We start from the raw sequence: 20,474 nt of genomic DNA on the forward strand, positions 1-20,474 counted from the left end.
AAAGGGATACAAGTCTCCTGGCGCCCGTGTCAGCGCTTTTGCTGACGTGACGAGTCGCCGAATTGCAAATCGGGGAAAAGGACAGAACGACAGGACCACCGGCTGAGTTGTCAGTCACCGAGAGAGAAATCCCGTAGTGGACGCAACGTGTGGGTAAACACGATTAGTGCCAGCTTAATTTTCGCTGAGGTGGAGCACTTCTGATTGGACGGGAAAGCAATATATTAGAATTTCCTACGCTTGCAGGAGTAAAACCCCGAGTTATATATATTGTTGTGAAATTGCACACTTTAAGCTTTTCAGAACATGGTGTGACGGCAATCAGGTCGATTGTTACCGCTCGCAATCAATGCCACCCACTTGTCTCGGGACCAAGCGCTCGGAAAGTAATTAAGACCTTTGAGAGCGTTTTCGACGTCTCCCGGCGAGAATGAAATTCTGAAAATATGCGGTATTTTACCGACCCTTGAGCTAGCGAGCACAAATATGTTGCATTCTACTTTCTCGTTCCCCTTGGGTTGTCCATTTCGCAGACTCGAGAGCAGCTCAGGAATTCGAAGGAGGCCTGAAGTAAGGCATTTCTGCAATATTATATTCTGTGTTGAAGGGAAGACCAGACGGAAAACAAAGCAAAAGCAGAATGGTGCGAGAGTTGCGAGGTAGACCCGCAGCACAATGCGAAGATCAGGTGAGTCACGCTGAATAATCGTTTCGTTTCCAGTTCACCGTTCCCCGCTGAGATGGTGTTCACGCTCGCTGCTTTCATTTATTTAACTTTTTTTGCTCGAAACGCGTCAGATGCTTGCACGGTTTCTCGTTGATTCACAAAACGAATACAGAAATTGTTGGAACGTATTTACTGAGCAGTGGCAAACTAGAACGAAATACAAGGCCGTATTTGAAGATGGCGACTATTTAGAACTGATTAGAATTAGGCCCTTAAGATAATGCAAATAACCTGAAAGTCACAGAATCAGGAAATATGACAACCGGATATGACGTTGTTTTGATTTCTAAATGGTCGCCCCCAAATAATACGCGCTTTGATCGTGATTAATGACGGTTGGATTCCTTGGATCCATCCATCCATCCATCCATCCATCCATCCATCTTCTTCCGCTTATCCGGGGTCGGGTTGCGGGGGCAGCAGCTTTAGGAGGGACTCCCAGACTTCCCTCTCCCCAGCCACTTCCTCCAGCTCATCCCGGGGGATCCCAAGGCGTTCCCAGGCCAGCTGAGAGACATAGTCTCTCCAGCGCGTCCGGGGTCGTCCCCGGGGTCTCCTACCGGTGGGACATGCCCGGAACACCTCCCCAGGGAGGCGTCCAGGAGGCATCCTGATGAGATTACCTCATCTGGCTCCTCTCAACATGGAGGAGTAGCGACTCTACTCCGAGTCTCTCCCGGATGACCGAGCTTCTCATCCTATCTCTAAGGGAGAGCCCGGACATCCTGCGGAGAAAACTCATTTCGGCCGCTTGTATTGGGATCTCGTTCTTTCGGTCACGACCCATAGCTCGTGACCATAGGTGAGGGTAGGAGCGTAAGACTTGGATTCAATTGGTTCTAATTTGCATGGATATATTTGTCCGCCACAAAAACTCAAAACTAGAAGTAAACTTCAAATCTATCAGATGAAAGGGTAATTGTAGCATGAACTCTTCAGCAAACATCCTAACGCGCCGCATACTGTGACTCGGAGCCCCGTGACTTCGCCACTGTCAGTCTGACAAATGAGCACACGGGATGACTCATTTATTCGCGCTACATTAGGCCTTGCCTTTTTTTTGGAGGACATACACAAAAATCAAAAAGAAAAATCTAATCTCTTTCCCCAACCGCCATCTCACATCTGCTCTGACGCGCCGTTGCAGTCAGGTTCAATTCGGTAGATAACCATGGAAACAATGTTATATATAGTAAAAGCCGAGTTTCCTCGAACGAGTGCAAAAGATGTGAAGAAGTCTTCTTAGACTGGAACGGAAGGTCGTCTCACATTTTAAAATCCGATAAACATTCGCTATATGAATTGTTTACGATATCAGCGTACAACAGACCGCCGTCATTTTTTCCGCTGCGTAATAGCTTCCATTGTTCAACCCGCCGCTGCTGCTTTTCCATTTAATTACAGATTACAAAATATTATTCTTAAAAAAAAATGAATCTGTGCTGTGCCGGTATTATTTTCTTAATTAGATATAAAAAAAAGGAAAACGTCCGACTGTTGTAGATGACTGACTGAGCAAGCCATCTGTTAAAACAAAAGGAGTACTGGCTAAAACTGCCAAAATTCTACAATAAGCCGCTGAGTTGTAGAGCTGCTCTCATTCACTCGTGCGAGAATCCATTATTTCATTTTGGTCCCTATTAGGGGAAAAAAAAAAGAAATGTGTTGAGAGGAATTTATTTTCTCTCATTGCAGCGTGAATATTTTTAGCTTATCCATAACTCCTCTCAAAACCTGCCACTTGGCTTTTACATCACTTCTGTTAATTAATACACTTTTATACTTGTAACAATGTGAGTATTTATTCCAAACTGCCGAGTTTGTGTTGTTATGCAGACCGCGATGTTTTTATACCTTGGCAGAGGTCTGCGCTCGTTTTCGTTCCCGTGCGTATCATAGAAGCCAATGACTCGTCGATTGAGGCAACAACTGGCGCCCTCTTAAAAAGTGACAAAATAACTGTTATGGAAGCACAATTCACGTTCGTTAACTTCCCCCGGTGGCCAAATCCTCCACAAAGCTCTAACAAGAGTACTTGGTGGAGCATGAGACCGCCTCCAAGGAACATTATCCTGAAGATATAGATGACATCCACTCCAGGAAAAAAATTCTTTTGGGATTCTAGTCTTGGAACTTTTCTGGCACACCTTAAAAATGTCTGGTCCCCACTGTTATGGTCCTGGATCTGTTATGATCGTCCTGTTTTTTTTCATTAGTTCTATTGAGCCCAAAGGATAGTCTCGCTTCTCAACGCTCGACGTACAAGTCGGTCGGTCGAGAGCGTTAGCCAGCAAAGGTGTCGAAGGGGGAAACTAATCGGTATTGTTTGCGGATGCCTTGTCACAGCATCCGCAACTCCTCGGAGGTGGGGGGGGGATAGAGCTTAATTTCATTACCCATGTCGACTGCCACCGGGGACAAAACAATAGAGTGGGAAAATCAAATTACAGAAGATAGCAGGGGGGCGAGGGAGATGGCGGGCGTGATGGCGGATGAGTCGATGCCGTCGACATCCGCAAACAGTCGCGTTATTTGCCCATTCGCAAATTAGCCCTTGGGTCGAAACGACCATACGGATGATTGCCTGTCAGCATGAACCCGCCCCAAAGGTTGAATCGAGGACTTGGCCTAGCTGACCAATCCCCGTCGGAGTTTTCCAAGAATGACACGGGAAGGCTGTTATCGGAAATCCCGCAGATCTGTCAGTCAGTGTTGATGCTTAGACGAGAGGCGAGGTGACACCCGGGTTCTCCGGGCCCAACCGGAGGTCTAGGTTTGATCTAGCTGTTGTCAGTCCTCACTATCTAGGAGGGATGTACTCAACATTGATGGAAACTGGATGGCTTGTAAATGAAGTCATTCTGCTTCATTGATTTCGAGACAGGAACGTTGTGTAACCAAGGCTACACGTTCAAACGTCCAGTCTTGTTAAATAGCACATAAAGCAGTCCATAAAAAGGCTTTTAGATCATTAAATGGCATTAATCACGTGTCATGTGGTACTTAGTAATGTCATATGTTCGGTGACATAATATATGCTGCTGCAGTCATTTCGAGCCAACTTAGTTAAGTGTTACACAAGGACTTGTTCAATTCCATTTTTTGCCCATGTGCTAGAATAGTCGGTAATTTACAGACACAATCTGGAGGAATGTTTGAATTCCAAACATTTGCTCAAATCTAAGCATTCTTGACAATCCCCCCCCCCCCCGTCCATTTAGATCCTGGAAACCGTTGCTACACCAGATGGACCAACACCATCGCCCTCCACAGCAAACACTGCATATGATGAATATTCTTCGCAACATTACGGGATCTTATCATCATGAAGTTCTAAAAAAAAAAAAATCATTTCACCCTCTGTAAAGAAATTGCATTAGCAAGGGAATGAATATGATGAATGAAGGTTAATGACTACAATCAAAGAGGATAAAAATCAGCCGTCTCGGCAAGATTAATTCATGTCCCTGCTTGCAAATGCAAAAGAAAAATTGCCCAATATGGAGCCTCTGGAAGTTTCTCTTCCCTGCCAAGCAGGATGACATATTTCTCTGCTAACACACAGTTTACTGCTCTTTGGAAATTGCTGTACGGCTTAGTGAGGACATGCAAACTGCAGAAGCTCTGACAGCCAGTCACTGCACAGCATTATTACAACATTGCTTAGCATTGGGCTCTGTCTTAATGGTGGCATTTATTTATTTATTTTTCTGGAGGGGGGGGGGGGAGAGAGAGAGAGAGAGGATTTTCTTAATCTTTCCAGGGCTGACGCCAAGTTGCTGAGCGAGCGACACTGGTGCATGCCAGCCACCCAAACCCACCTCCCCTCCCCTCCCAAAAGCTGTTTGACTGATTCAAAAGCAGAACAGGAAGCATTAGCTAAGGGAAGGCCGTGAAAGGGAGTGCTGGAGCTGAGAGATACTCAAAGCTCTTAGCCACTAATAACTGCAGCTCGAGATGCTTTATGCATGGGATATGAAGTGCCCGTGTTCCAGACTCCCAAGTATTTCCAAGCTAATGTTACCGACCTTGGTCACACCAAGGTAGCGCTAATAGAGCTAATAGTTTGAATTAGCGTGTAGCCTTATGTTATAGCAGCTGGATGGCTCCCTTTGGAGTATCCATTCCCACTGGAAGTAGCCCTCAGAGTCGTACCAGAGATTTTAGTCTAGACCCCATCTGTGCTGCATGTGTTTTTTGCCCAAAGTGCCGTTGTCCCTACACACGGAACAACTGCTTCTGAGTTTTAGTTTACCGTAGTTTCCGGACTATAAGGCGCACCAAATTCCTAAATTTAAACTGGCCCGAAGAATTGTGTCATGAAATCAATCATAAGTGGCCCGCTGAAGACTATGAATCATGAATCAAAAAAGACTATGGATCATTATTTTGTGATTATAAAGTAATTTGTTGCATCTGAAGTTGAAATAAAAAAGATAAAATGGAGAATGATTTGATTTGCATTAAAAATCTGACATGATGCATTAATGGTGCGCCTTATAGTCCGGTGCGCCTTATATAATATGCCAAATGGTGTCTACAAAACATCTCGAACCCCTACCTTAGTATCTTCAACCAGTCTCTGTTTGATTTACGTGCAGCAGTTACACCCCAAAAAAAAAAAGTCATCTTTCCAACCATCTGTTGTTTCTTCACAGTCTGTTGAGCCAGCATGTTGCTGCTCACGTCGTTTGAAAAGTACTCTCGCATGGTCAAGTAGCTCATCTTCTCTTAGTTCAGAACTCCCCTCACTTCACCAAAGCCGAGTGCCGCGCAGCTTTATATAATTCCGTTATAATCCCCGCCTCGACATGTTCAAACTCTCACTTGTCATCTTTAGCTTGGGTGTGATATTCACTACTTGGAGTAGGTATGCTCGTTTTTGCGATTCGAAAAGCTTCTGATCTTTGAGGAAGGTTTCGGATGTCTACCCGTGAAAGCATTTTTGATCGTAAAAGAGCTTTCGGAAGATTTGTAAAACACCGAATGATAAATTGGTCTTGGCATTCTCGGGAGAAAATAAACCAAATGGTCTTGAACCTTAAATGAAGTCTGCAAACCGAAGAACTACTCAGAATAGAAGGGATGCCGGTCCATTCGGGGCTTAAGTGCTTCCATCTCTGCTGCACTTGGCCATCCGCTCGCTGAAAGACGACAGGAATATTTCCGTGATCTTATCACGGCGCTAACAGGAGTGAGACAAGAAACGGCAGCTGGACGCATGAGGGATAAAAGTCAAAGTAATAAATTATGAGTTTTGAATTGAAGAGACACAGGGCCCAAAAAAAAAAAAATGGAGTCCATTCCGAATGTTAACCGCTGTCATACCTGCGACGCTTTGAACACGATTTATTCACTTTTCGTTATCTCCGTTTAACGTCGCAAATACGGCTAAATAAGCACTTAGCCAAATCGCTTCTACACACGAGGTAATTTGGAATGCATAGAAGACGGGGGTCGGTGGGGGCTCGGTCGAATGCTAATTCTCACTAATATATTCATATTCTACCTCAAAAAGAAATTTACATAAAGCCTATTTCATTGGTGTGTAACAGTATGCACGCTAAACACGCATTACAGAGCGCAATCTCACCTATTTGCAAGTCTGGCTGATATCATCTGCTCCCCCCCCTCCCATTTATGCTTCCAACCTCCCACAGTCACGGCGTTTTATTCGAGACTCTGTGTCAGGAGGATTTAAGCTCAAAGTCAAGCCGCAACTGCTTCTGAAATCTACCAAGTCGTCTTTTCAGAAAGCCGAGGGAGGGAGAGTCGCGGTAAAAAGAAGAGAAGTGATTGACATTCATCGGATGGTTTCCATTTGAAAATGATTCAACAGACTTCCTGAGAATATTTTTTTTTAAAATCATTTTGGTGGGTGTCTGCGGGACGTCTTGTAAGTGGAGACAGTAACTTGTCATTTTTTGTTATGAGCCAGGTGATGGAGCTGATTGTTAGCGTTGTTGCTAGCAGGTGATATAGCTAAAATATGTTTTTTGGAGAAAGTTCACAATCCTCTGGCAAATATACACCAATTGAACCCAGTTGAGGTATAAAAATAATTTTCATGCTTTCAGTCGAACGACCGTCTGGAACTGCTTTGCTCTTTCAGGACCTGGACGATGAATTCTGCTGTCTGTCAAATCTGTCTATAAATTGTTGCCCTAAAACTCAAACTTCCTTGGGTTATTCAACAACCCCAAAAACATTCCGATTGAGATGTGGTCGGCAATAACAGTGTGAAGGAGCCTATAGACAAACATGGACATGAATATAAATAGGAAGCCTTCTAAGTTGGCGACATCAAAATAAAAAAAAAAAGCTTGTTGTCTGCAGACACATGCCTGGGCGTCTGAGGATTATTCTCATGGGGCGAACATCGAGAGTGAAGCAAGTTGGAGGCGGGAGGGTTGGCTTTGACCTTGGCGTCTGAAGGCTGCAGAGTGGCGCTGCCGCACGAATGCGGGGAGAAGATAAGAGACGGGGAGTTGACTTGACAAAGCCTGACTCCACGCGTCGCCACAGCCGGACACATTGTCTCTCCAGCGTCGAGATTATGTATCCGCTGGGGACCGGCTCGTGTGACGCGTCCATCTGTGCACCCACGCACACACCGCCGTCCGTCTCTTATCAGCCCCGGTGTAGACTCATTTTAATCATCCTTAATTACAGCGGCAAAATAATGGAGCTTAAAATAGAAATGTGACAGCGGAGGTATTGGAACATCTTGTGCCCACCTGTCAATCTAGAGAATTGTGGTACCTTGAGTTTAATTGGTTCCTGGACTATGTTCTTAACGGAAATCACTCCAAAACAAATTTCAGATTTAATTGAAGAGCAAGCGACGAGTTCTCAGTAAGGTTGAGGTCATGAGGGTTCCTCGGGTAAAATAATCACAGTAAGCATGAGGAATCTTAGTCCACTGTGAAATCCTGTGTGGCAGTTGATCGAAGTCAACTTAAGCTCTCTGTCTCCCCCTTTTTCCCCCTCAGTCAGCCCTAAATAACTGGAGGATTTCTCAGCTGGTGGACACAGAAGCTCTGTGATGTTACTAACCGGATTAACAGTTTGACAGAAACACCCAGTGCAGAATAAAATCCCTACGATATAATCATGCAATAACAGTAAATGTCTTTATTGCTCAAAAAATAAGTCGCGAAAAATCTTCCAAAGGTGCAACTGGGCATATTTTGTGCAACGAAATATCTTTTGGAAAGGAACAGACTTACTCCATAAAAGTGTCTCCTTTTGCTATGACTCAGACAGATATGAATATGAATCATAGACAAATGTCACTTCAAGGCTGCGATGTTTCCCTGCAGCTTTTTTATCTTCATGTTGCTCGCCTTTTCCTCAAAAAATCCGGCAGCTATTTGCTACTGCCACAGTAGAGTCGCTCCCACTAATTCAGTCTAGGCTACTTCTAACGCTGACATGATCGACAATGATTTCATAATCATAATACGAAGAACTGAAGTACTAATGAGTAAAACATAATGCTAGTTTTGAAGAATATTACAAGATAGATTTTAATCTTACAGACTGGAGATAAATCTATCTCGTTAGCTATTATAGCTACTTTAGCTAACTAGCTAGGTTTGTATCTACTTTATCACATCCATCGCTAGCTAGCTAACGACTGTATCTACTTTATCACATGTATCGCGAGCTCGCTAGCTACTCTATCTATCGTGTCTTTGAGAATAAGTTGAGGTGTTTCAATATGAGCCAGGTCTCAATAACGTATACAAGTAACTTTTTACATTCCTCCATTGTAGCCTTCGCAGTCACTACCGCTCCAAGGTCTTCCAAGTCTTTCTCCCCCTCTTCTTGGCGACCGTGAAACAGAAAAGGCGGCAATTACGTTACGCATTTCCAGATAGCGATGCTATCAATAAATCTGTCTTCAGTGTATTAGCGAGTGACGCATAGTGACAAACAGCCACGGAGGCCAAACTGCAGATTGAAATGAAGTCTCTGTGTATGCACTAGAGCTCAGAGAGGATAGATTGATCGCAATGATCGACTTTCCAAATGTAAATGAACTGTTAATCTTTGCAAGGGTAATTGGACAGGGCGCTATTTGCGTAATCAGTTGTCAAGCGGTGTTAGTTTTGAAAGCTTAGAAGTCGCGGGATGTTTTGTTTGCTGTTGGTCCTATCAGAAGACGGTTCAGAACCAGTTGCGATGTTTAGATGGCGGGTGGTCGTGCTTCAGGTGAAATTTTGAAAAATGTTGTCGCTGGCCCTGCAAAAAGACGTAGGTACAATATGCAATGCATTATTTATAGAACATACATACGAATTCCCTTTGTCTGTTTCAGTGCAATAATTAACCAATGTTTATCGCGCTAAGCCTCGAATTGCGCAACCTCGTTTCCGCCGTCTGACTAACATGCTGCTGCGGGGACTTTCTCGAGTGACGCATCATGGAGAGGCTCAAAGAGGAAGTGATGTCAGTCATTTCCATACTGCATAATAGAATCAGAAAGTCGAATCAATCATTTCACGCTTGAATTCAATAGGCCTTCTGATATGCACGTCTTGGCCACTAGGGGGCAAATGAATAGACATGCTGTAGATACAAGATACTTTAGTCCTGACGAAAAAAATTGACTTCGGTGCCGATGTGCAGCACAAAAGTGACTTCACCATTTTAGATCTTCCCACCTTTTCAAGCACGTGAGCTCGAGTAAGATTGGCTTTTGCCGACAAATCCCGCTAAACCCGAAGCTGGATCCAGGGGCTACTGTGACTCACAGACTCTCAACTGAGCGCGCATGAGACATGGCACAATTTCTTTTCCGGCTCTCCCACGAAGAATGGAAATGGGGATTGGAATGGGGGGGGTGAAGCCCTATTTTCAGTAAGCTCATATGCAAAAAAAAAAGGATTATCGACATGGATAAATATACACAAGATTAGGAGAACAGTTTGATTTGAAACGTGCCACTTCAAATACAGCATTTTTTTAAAATGTTTTTTTTTTATCCCATCACACCTCAAATGGACTTCCTCAACTAGGTTATTAAAATGATCGCCTGTAGGTAGTGTTAAATTAAAAAAAAAAATCTTCAAAATTCATGATGTCGATAAAATGGCAAGAACACGAGTTGCTAGGAGCCAAACTTTTAGGTGTGTATTAATTGTCCCACTTTTTGGGATGTTCCATAAAATCATGCACTTCCAAATTTGCTGTTCTATGCAACTATAAAATTATAAACGGTTTGGTAGTTTATGTTCGGAGCCAAACTTTTGGGTATAACGTTAAAATGTAGTGTCCCATTTTGGGGGTTGTAAACAAATCAAGTCTAAATAATAAATCAATTTTATTTTTAAAAATGTTACACTTATTTTCCATTTCTGATTTTCCGGACCATTCACAATACCGCCACGTACCACTAGAGTGCCGCGATCCACCTGCTTTAAGCCACAGGAGCACTATATACACACACATCGGTGCACATTTTCTCAACTGTGATTTTTGTCGCCATGAATATGAATTCTCCCAACTCCCCATCTAGCTTTTTAACGACGTCGTAATCTCCGATTGCCGCCAGCGACAAGGAAACTTTGCATACTACCCACCGCCAACTAAATTTTTCTATCCACTGATCTGAGCCAGATTTTGTTGACTAAATCATCAGGAAAATTAAAAACAAATACACTATGTGCTCGACTCTCCATGTCGGTCTGAGAGTATCACTGGAGAGTAGCCTGACCTGGCAGTGTCGCGTTTTCAGCCAAGGGCGTCCCGATGCTCACGCTCAAGCGCATCTCATCACGCGACATGAGCCGGCACAATGAGTCAGGTTGGCACGATAGTGAACACGGTGAGCTAACCTGGCAAGTCTCATCACGGCTGAGCTGTTAACGGAACATACGCTACCGTCCTGGTTCGGCATCAATTTGCTTTAAGGAGATGGTTATTTTGGATGGAATCAATTGAATACGAAGCTACTCAACCGTAGGGTAAATTTGACTCGTCCCATCTGCGATGAGGCGGAAGGGAACAGGGAAGCAATTGCACAGCAGGGATCTAATTTTACACATGCAAATGATCCGTAGATCTTACAGGAAATCAATGTGTGTTGATGTGACCCACTCTTGACCCTTGTCACATTTTTGGATTTGACATAAAATATATTGAAAATTCGGATTCTGCATTTATGTGAGTGACTAAGCTCAATCAAAAAAAAAAATCCTTCCTCCATGTCTAATTACGGAAACAGTTTTCATATTTGCCTGCTGGTTAGCGTAATTGCTTTGATGGCAGATCTGGTGTCAGATGCTAAACTTAGATGGATATCAGATATTATTAAGTGGTAAGATTCCAAAACTGCGCGGGTAAGTGCATGTGCATGTGTGTTGCACTATCTTTCATCATGTCTAAAAATAATATTCCACTGTTGGCATTGCACACTATGAGCTGATAAGCTAATGGTGATTTGGCTTGTTTCAATTAATATTTTAGTGAAAAAAAACAGCAATATATACAAACATAACTGGCAAATTTCCCTCTATGGCCTTATTATGGTTCTAGACAGGAGTTTAGCAAGAGCATAATATGCCCAATATCACATTTAATATGCTTTCAGGGCACCTAAGCACACATCTCTAATTATCTCTCCAGTCTTAAAGAGGACATATTGTCGAATATGTACTTTCTAATTGTTTGTATACAACCACCAAATGAATTTTTAGTCTGCCACGGCGTAATTTGAACCTCAGTGTGCCGCGCTGCCAATGTGCAAAAAAATAAAATAAAAACATCGACTTTAATATATATTAAAGATATACTGCAAGTACTTCCAAGCAATATGTAGCTTTTAGGTCGTAAAACCGACGGAGCAGTCATTGAAAATATATCAAGATATGTAGGATGGAGTGGTATCATGCCACGGATATGCGTAGGAAAACCCACAGTCGGCGGCCTTTGCTGACTCAGTGAGTCATTAGTGAAGTTGAGACGTAAGTCAAGCTGTTATATGGTTATGTAAATACTCTCGAGTCGGTGGGTACTCCTTTGGGTAGAACGATATCTTCGTTGGAGCCTGTTAGATTTCAAAAGTAGCTTCGCAAAATGGCTAAATGTTTAAAATCCTCCAATGCTAATGGATAGCTACTAGCAATGTCACTTTGAAGTCTCCTTTGGGTAGAACGCTATTTTTGCTGGAGCCTGTTAGATGTCAAAACTAGCTTGACTAAATGTTTAAAATCCTCCAATGCTAATGGCTAGCTACCAGCAATGTCACTTTGAAGTCTCCTGTGGGTAGAACGATATTTTCGTTGGAGCCTGTTAGATTTCAAAAGTAGTTTCACACAATGACTAAATGTTTAAAATCCTTGAATGCTAATGGCTAGCTACTAGCAATGTCGCTTTTACGTCTTTGGGTAGAACAATATTTTCTTTGGAGCCTGTTAGATTTCAAAAGTAGCTTCACAAAATGACAAAATGTTTAAAATCCTTGAATGCTAATGCTAGCTACTAGCAATTGAAGTGGTTTCGCCGGTGAAAGAGCACGTAAAGCCTTCGCAAAGCAGACACTAAGCATCCGCGATCAATGAAAAGCTTCGGGTTTTATCAGCTTGACGGCATGAAAGCCGAGAACCTGGGCTACAAAGAATCGATGCCGTTCAATGAGTTAAACCCCTGTCAGCTTCACACCAGGGAAATCCAGTGGGTGTGGCCACAGCCTATTCCGTCGCAACCTTTTTTGGATTATACGTCGTCGCTTCCGGAGTGAGCTTTAACGTTTCTTTTGAAGTCACCAAATCCCTAAGATGCGGCGTTGGGAAAATGCATATGCGACAGACAATCGTGTCTGTTTCTCTGATGTTCTGCGGTAATCGAAAAAAAAACGAGTATTTTAGTTCCTGATTTAGCGCCGCGTCCAAACTCTTTATTTATTTCTTTGTTGACTGACAGAAGCAAATGAGTATCATGTTCATCTCCTAGCGACGCCGGCGGCCTCGTCGTCACCCCCCCCCCCCCCACTGTTTCTGTAAATGTGTGTCGGGCGTGCCCGAGTTCAATTTCACACACTTCATGAAAAGCCCGAGCAGGTTGTCATTCTTACTTAATCCATACAAGGCTGGGTGGTGTGGGCGGATTTGATCCACGCCGTCTCTGGAGTTCAATAACAAAACTATTTATCTGCTGACCAAAGAGGGCTTCAAAGTCTGCCTCGGTTTAACCGTAATTTACGAAAATTCTAAGAATCAATGACATTTTACAAAACGTGGCTAATGACTGACCAGAATTTGACACAGATTTTATTGACATTCGACTTGAATAAATACGGGTGACCGTGACTCGTATTTGCCCCGGCGTCGACTCCAAACCGATTCAACGATAAATCTCAACGGGTCATTCGAGTCACGAGCGCAACCGCTTCGTCATCGGACGGAGATTTGTTTACTCGGCCTTTTGCTATTTACATTTGTGGCTTTCACGCCGGAGAGACGGACCATCGGTTCAAAAGCGGGAGAGTTATCTCGCCTTGATATCCTGCGTGGGTAGACGCAGTAATAAGGACATTAAACATCTCCAGACTGCACAGAGGTGACCTTCTTGTCGCAAATATGAGTTATCTGTTTTTGGGAGCCGGCCAAGATATAGCAGAGATGAAAAGATCGCGCGTGGATAAAAAGCCACATCATAAAATAAAAAAATATATGAAGTAAGGTGAGTGCTTCCTTTTAAATCGGCAGCTGAACTTCAATCCAGGAGACTCTTTGTGTCCTTCACTGGAGATGAAAAGATGGTTTGTTCAAAACCGAGGACCAACCGTTGAGACTTTATCCATTTATCATACTTCCAAAACATCAAATCTGTATTGTGTTAGCGTTATAAATTTCATTTGTGGAATTAGTAAACATTCAAAACGTTTTGATCCTTCATGATCCCCAATCACATTACTTTGATTCCATCAGCCCGTAAAGCAGCAGGGGGCGGAGCTTGTTGGATTATATCAACACTGGGTCAGAGGGATATACTGTACAAGTCCAGTTTTCTGAGGACACCTGACATGCTCAGCTGATTCCTTCAGGGGCCTTTTGTGTATCTCGCCGGTCGACAGGCCAAGTGGAAACACGCGTTGACCTCATACTGTCACTGTTGCCGTCTGACTAGTCACTTGCTGTCAGGTGCCGGGGCATGAGAATAGCAACTTCTCTTTGTTGCCATCCTCGGCGGACCCAGCTGTCTGTCTTTCATTTTTCGCACCAATTTAAAGCACGGTTTGTATTTTTTATATTTTATATTACATATCATTGGGAAATACATAAAAAAGGCTCCACGGTTGTGGACGCCATCTTTTTTAGCATCTATGAAATAGTTCAACTGCCATTATACAGTTTTTCGATAGTTGCCATTAGTGTCACGAGTACCGTATTTTCCGCACTATAAGGCGCACCGGATTATAAGGCGCACCTTCAATGAATAAAACTTTGTCCATATATAAGGCGCACCGGATTATAAGGCGCATAGAATAAATAACTCAACGTTGCTCAAACATGAATGCAATCACAATATAGTAACACTCGAAATAGTGAAAACAATAACAATAGATCAATAACTTAATGTTGCTCAAACGTTAATGTCACACAACACACAAAATAAACACGATATAAAGCTTACTTTAATAAATTAGTCCTCATCCACGAATCCATATTGGTCCATATATAAGGCGCACTGTCGGCTTTTGAGAAAACTGGAGGTTTTTAGGTGCGCCTTATAGTGCGGAAAATACGGTATTAAAGCTAAAAGAACCGAGTTCCCTCAAGACCAGCTGGACCCAAAATATCACCAATATCAATTTTATGCAATGGGACTCTCCAGACCCGATTCCAAAATTTTAGAACAAAATACAGGAAGATACTTACGGAGGGAGTGCCACTCATCCTGCCTTATTGTCTTGGTGATGTTATACGAGAGGTTTTTGGGTATTGTGCCCGAGGAGTAGTGGTACTTGATGAAGGAGCATCTCCCAACAGAACCTGCAAAGGAAAAACATTGAGTTGAAATATAGGCCCAATTCCCAATGCGAAAACCGGGAAGACGGACGGATTCGCGTATAGGCGCCTTCGCTGACTCATCGGTTGCATAAGCTCCATTGATGACACGCAGCAGAAGCAGCCACTTGCAAGAGTCCATTTTCAACTTGGACACCATTAACTTTCTCATCCAAAATAAATGTTTATTCCCAGATTTTAATTTAATGGCTGCTACTTTTCTGTGGACACCATTACAGCATGTCCACTCTAATTATCTCTGGTCCAAGTCGCCAAGCTTACTGAACGCTATATTATCTGAGTCGGGGGAGATTTGAACTGCGCAAATGGAGATCATGAGGATATCAGTCGGCCCGCACCCCCCCCCCAACTTTGCCCCCCTCCCCACCCTGCAGTCATGCATACACCAAGAAGATCGCAATATCTGATAATGATAATTAGCCTTTCATGGCTGTCAACACCACAGTCAGCTCCCATTCTCCCATAAAATAAACAAATAAATAAGATACAATAAAATAAAATACTATAAATTAAATTAATATGCATCTAAATCTGCTACAGGAACAAAAGGTGAGCAAAATCAAAACCGGTCCACAGTGTAAAAAAAACAAAACCACGTTCGTCATCAATTAATCAACTTCAACTCCGCGTCATCCGCTATCTCAGAACCGTGTCTTCTCTACCTAGTGTTTGAACCATTTTTTTTCTCTTACTCCGTGTGATCCAGGCAGCTTTGGACGACCGGGCTGATGTCACGGTGCGAAAAGGGAAAAAAAAAAAAAAAGACAGACGAGCTTAGGAAGTCAGAGGCCTGCAGTGTTAGGGAGCTCAAATGGATTTTGCTCTGGAAACCACAAAGTGCTGGAGGGATTTGAAATGGGCCAATAATGCCCAACCGTTTGCAGCTCTCCAATAACCAATGAACCCGTTTGTAGATACATACATGAAGGATCCCATTAGAAGTGATAATGCAGTAGAATAAAACCGACATCAACGTTGCTTGGGCAACACTGAATCCAAGATGGCAGACACAATCCCGAAATATATTCAGCCTCTCCGTTCCACTATGATGGATGACTAAGCATAAAACTGAAAGATGGACTGGAGATTTCTCTATCACTTGGGTATTCTCCGTGACATTCATCTCAAGACGCCAAACGGAGCGCTGAGTAAATCTTTTTGCTATCCCACCCGCACGGCATAAAAAGCACGGTAATTAACCGAGCATCTTCGGTTCCTCATGGACAAGCCGTGACAAACTTCTTTTTCCCATGACGGTTTCCACTTTTTAAATAAAACACTCCAGTCCAACCATGTGTGACATCACGGTTTTCTCTCCCTCGAGGGACAACAAAACCCTCCGCCCCTCCCCTCAACGAGTGTCAAGTAACACGTACGACTTGACAAGAGGTTTTATCAATGCAATATGTGACCAGCAAATTACTGGGGAGTAGAAATCAGATAAGTAATTTTCATATTGATCAGGCAATTTGCAGGGACATCCAGTCCTTAGTGATAAAGTGAGGGGCTCATATCTTGAAACATTTGAATTCTACCAAAATGGACGAGAAACGGCAACGATGTAATCCCGATTCGTTCAATATCCTGCCGCGTCAATCACCGCCTTTACCGTTCACGTTTTCATTTCCGTCTCTCCCTGGGAGTGCGACATTCACCTCCATTGCTACTGGACACGGCACAAGCTTAATCTTTTTTTAGCTTATTTGGTCTTTTTTTTATTTGGGCATTTTGTAGCCAGTAGACACGTTACATTACACAAGATTACACCCCTTCACGGAGAAGCACTGTCACGACAGCGGCTGCATATTGCTTCCGCTCTCCCGAAATGGATTTCCAACTCAGTCATTTTAGCTAAATTGCCCTTCAGCCCTTCTGCAAACATCTCGGAGACAGACACAATTTCCATTCTCGTAAGTGGAGAGACTGACTGTTCTGGAGGAGTGGAAAAGGTGCAGAGGGGAACAATCTGCACCGGCCTCCACTGCTATTTCAAAAAAAAAATTCCCTATGAAATCAATTTTTGGTTCTGGAATTAACATTGACCATAACAGCCAAAACCGATAACTGCAAATATAATCCCTATTCAATACGGATCTTTTTCAAAATGTCTGACATTTCACTCGTGCAGGGGTGTCAAACTCGTTTTTTTCACGGGCCGCATAGCTTCTTTCGGAGGGCCATTCTGACTGTCAACCCAAATAACTGTATGAGCACCTCATATTATATACAATAAAAGCTACAAAACAAACTGACAAATAACTCATTTTCAAATCAGACGAGTATAAACTGGTCAAATATTAAAAAAAAAGATATATTATTAAAAGTGAAGACAATTTGCAATTCTAGTAATGACACACGAATTTGATGCACAATTTGTCTTCGCGGGCCACATAAAATGATGTGGCGGGCCGGATCTGGCCCCCGGGCCTTGAGTTTGACATCAGTGCACTCGTGTGTCTCCGAGGTGTCATTTTTCCTTGCTAAATTTGGTGGAGCAGGTGTCGGAACACCTTTGACAGCTGGGTAGCGCTCAAAAAAAAAGTCAAGAAACGCAGATCCAGTAACACTTAGTTAGGTTGTTGAACATCTATTCAAATTTTATGAGCATTCCAAAAGAAGCATATTAATGGATTCGAGGGCTAGCGCCTCGCCCAACGGCAACACGAGGCCAGCTCCGTTTGTCATCGCCGCTCGTGGCAGATGGGAGCTCGCCGCCGCTGCCGCCTCTGCCGCTGCTACAGTTCAAGCTCGGCATGGCCTCATTTTGGTGTGACCCACTTCAATGCTCACTCGCCCCGCCCACCCCGTAGCCAGGCCCGCGGGATTAGCATGGAAAAGCTCGGGCCGGGGATGCTGTCCGTCCTGCTCGAAGGATGGGCAGATGTGGGGGGGGGGGTGCTTGGCGTCGCCGGGGCTTAGCCGGTTGAAGGGAGGAGAAAAGTGGTGGGGGTGAAAGTGGACCACCCTGGAGTCGCTAATAGCAGCTGCCTTTTAATGTAGCCTTACAAACAACCTAACACATTTTGTCTGTGTGTTTATGTGTGTGTGTGTACTGTGACTCGAGTGAGCATCCAGGGAATAGCGCAAATCCAGTTGGCCAAGCAATTTTTAGAAGCATATGTCTTTTGGAGGCCCTGAACCTGATTAAATATGACTCCAGATATCTGAAGTAAGATATTACTGCCATATTTTTTCCAACTACTGTCATCTCCCATGCGGCAAGGACTTGGCCCCTCTCCCACATGAATAGTGGAAAATCACGAGTGATCCATGACTTAAAATATTCCACTCACTATAATCCCAAAGCACAAACATTGGCCTCCATAAATAAATGCTCGGAGATGATAGCGGGATATTCGAACACAAACGGTTCGCAACACATGTAGATGGACAATATAACAATAATATAACTTTGACAGAAACTCGAACTTCAATTAACTGAGTCAGTTGTGAAACTCTTCTTTGTGTGTTCCGATGTCTTTTTTAGACTGTCCCCTAGTGGCCGAGTTGTTCACAACAGAAGGAGCAGTGCAATGTCGCTTTGTTTTGAAGCAAAAAAAAATCGGCAAAAATTATTTCCACTGTTTAATTATATCAATAATTAATGGTTGTGTTTGCTTAAAAAATATTCTTAACTCGGAACCGTGTTGGCAGTTGGCAAGTGTTAAAATGATCTTATTTGAAGGTAGACATATCCATCACAGCGTGGTGTCGTGACTATTCTGCCGGGTTAATTCTATTTCACACTGTGATGTCAGACCTGCTTCTTTGGTATCCACCAATTAAAAGCGTTTCCACTTCATCTCTGTTTAAACCCCTGGAAGGCAAATTTATCTTCGAAGCGTGTTCATCTACCAAATAAGCGAGTAATGCCTTGAGCACACAATCATTTGAGAGGCAACTTAAAAAAAAAGAAAATAATGGCACCGTAATGCTGGCAATCTTTTCTTCATATTTTTTTAAACAAGCCATTTGGGAGCTCCCGAAACAGCAGAATTTAGTCATAAAAAAAACATAAATATTGCTGACATCAGCTTTTTTACTTCAGTCTATGATTATGTCACTTGCTTTTGATTCCAGCTTTTTTTTTTAGGCTTTATGCAATAATCTTCCTCTTAAAACAAGTTCCTTTCAATTTTTTTTTTTTCTGTCCACTATTTTGTTCTCATCCAAACTCCTTTATTATTATTCTTAGCATGTAATCACTACAAACTGACAGCAAGTCTCCTGCTTTCGGGGAGGCAAATTACTCATTAAACACAGCATGTTTCATTAAATTTGGAGGAGTAGAGATGCTGGCGACTTTGCAGAAGGCCATGTGTCCGGCAGAAATAATTAGCAGGAATCTGACAGATCGGACACATGATATGAATTTCTTCCGAACAGAATTTCACGAAAAATAAAGATAATTTATGGAGACGAATCCAGCCAGGTGCTGTGTCCAACTGGATTTTTTTTTTATTGGAATATCAGAAGCTTTGGAGAGGAAATGTCAACACTAGCCCTCAGGTAGGGCTAACCTTTACGGTTTGGGCAACCATGAAACAGATATAAATGTCCACACTGTGCAAAGTCTATTAAAGGCATTTTTGTTGTTGTAATAGCATCTCAAAATATTTTGTGTGCATTATTTATGATTGCATTTTTATGACATTTATATATTTATATATATATTATCCATCATATATATTATATTTTACATTATATATATATTATATTTTTTAAATGTAAGATTTGAAAAAAAAGTTGCAAAATTACTTCAGCTTGCAGTAGTTGGTGTAACTCTTCTTCGTTTGCGTCTGCATGTTTGCGTTGTACTATCCCCCTGGTGGTCAAGTCACACACGCCAGTCTCATAACTTGCTTAACCTAAGTCGTGGCTTGATTCATAATTAGGGATAGAAGCACAACCCACAGCACAGTCGAAAAACGAGGCAGCAGATGGTTTTTTGATCATTTTTGCAATCAAATAAATTGCGTGAGACCAGCTTCCACGTGTCCCCCAGACTTGAATTTTGTATGTCGACAGCTGGCGTGAGCTAACATCATACGACATGTTGGCCTACATGCAAGACTGCCTCGGGTTCCTTTTGGACCCTCGCTGGGCGTGTTACCTCCACGCGAGGCTGTGGATGACAGAGTGGGTCAAGGCCAGTTTAATCTGTCTCCTTAATCGGATCCCGTTCTCTTTGAATGAGTCTTAGCGTACCGGACAATTAAATGGGAGCATCTGGAGGGGCTGTAACCCTGCACACCAGCGCTAATGCCGACATGGCTTCCTTCCACCTGCCACTTCTTAATTATGTGAATGCCGTGTTTTTGTTTTTGGTATACAGTACAGTCAAACTCATAATTAGAATTGTTTGTTAGTAAAAGGTAAGCAGAGCTGCATCATTAGCATTAGCTTCGGATATGCTAACTCGTGAGATTTACGGTTAGTGATGTCATTTTGAATTTCATGAATCTGTGAGTGTAACGTATTTTCCGGACTATAAGGCGCACCCAAAGACCTAAAATTTTCTCAAAAGCCGACAGTGCGCCTTATATATGGACCAAATTCCTAAATTTAAACTGGCCCGAAGCATTGTGTCATGAAATCAATCATAAGTGGCCCGCTGAAGACTATGAATCATGAATCAAAAAGACTATGGATCATTATTGTGTGATTATAAAGTAATTTGTTGCGTCTGAAGTTGAAATAAAAAAGATAAA

At 42.8% G+C, this 20,474-nt stretch overlaps 1 protein-coding gene across 2 annotated transcripts in view; it reads right to left on the bottom strand.

Moving 5' to 3' along the window:
* Positions 1-20,474, bottom strand: part of tmem178b (transmembrane protein 178B) — a 38,307-nt gene that overhangs the window by 5,590 nt on the left and 12,243 nt on the right. For both annotated transcript variants that reach the window (XM_037243790.1, XM_037243789.1), the window contains one exon: positions 14,614-14,727. In XM_037243790.1, the coding sequence (XP_037099685.1) occupies positions 14,614-14,727 (114 nt within the window). The remainder of the gene's footprint in view (positions 1-14,613; positions 14,728-20,474) is intronic.

The sequence above is a fragment of the Syngnathus acus genome, chromosome 23, assembly GCF_901709675.1.
Source record: "Syngnathus acus chromosome 23, fSynAcu1.2, whole genome shotgun sequence".
Classification (NCBI taxonomy): domain Eukaryota; kingdom Metazoa; phylum Chordata; class Actinopteri; order Syngnathiformes; family Syngnathidae; genus Syngnathus; species Syngnathus acus.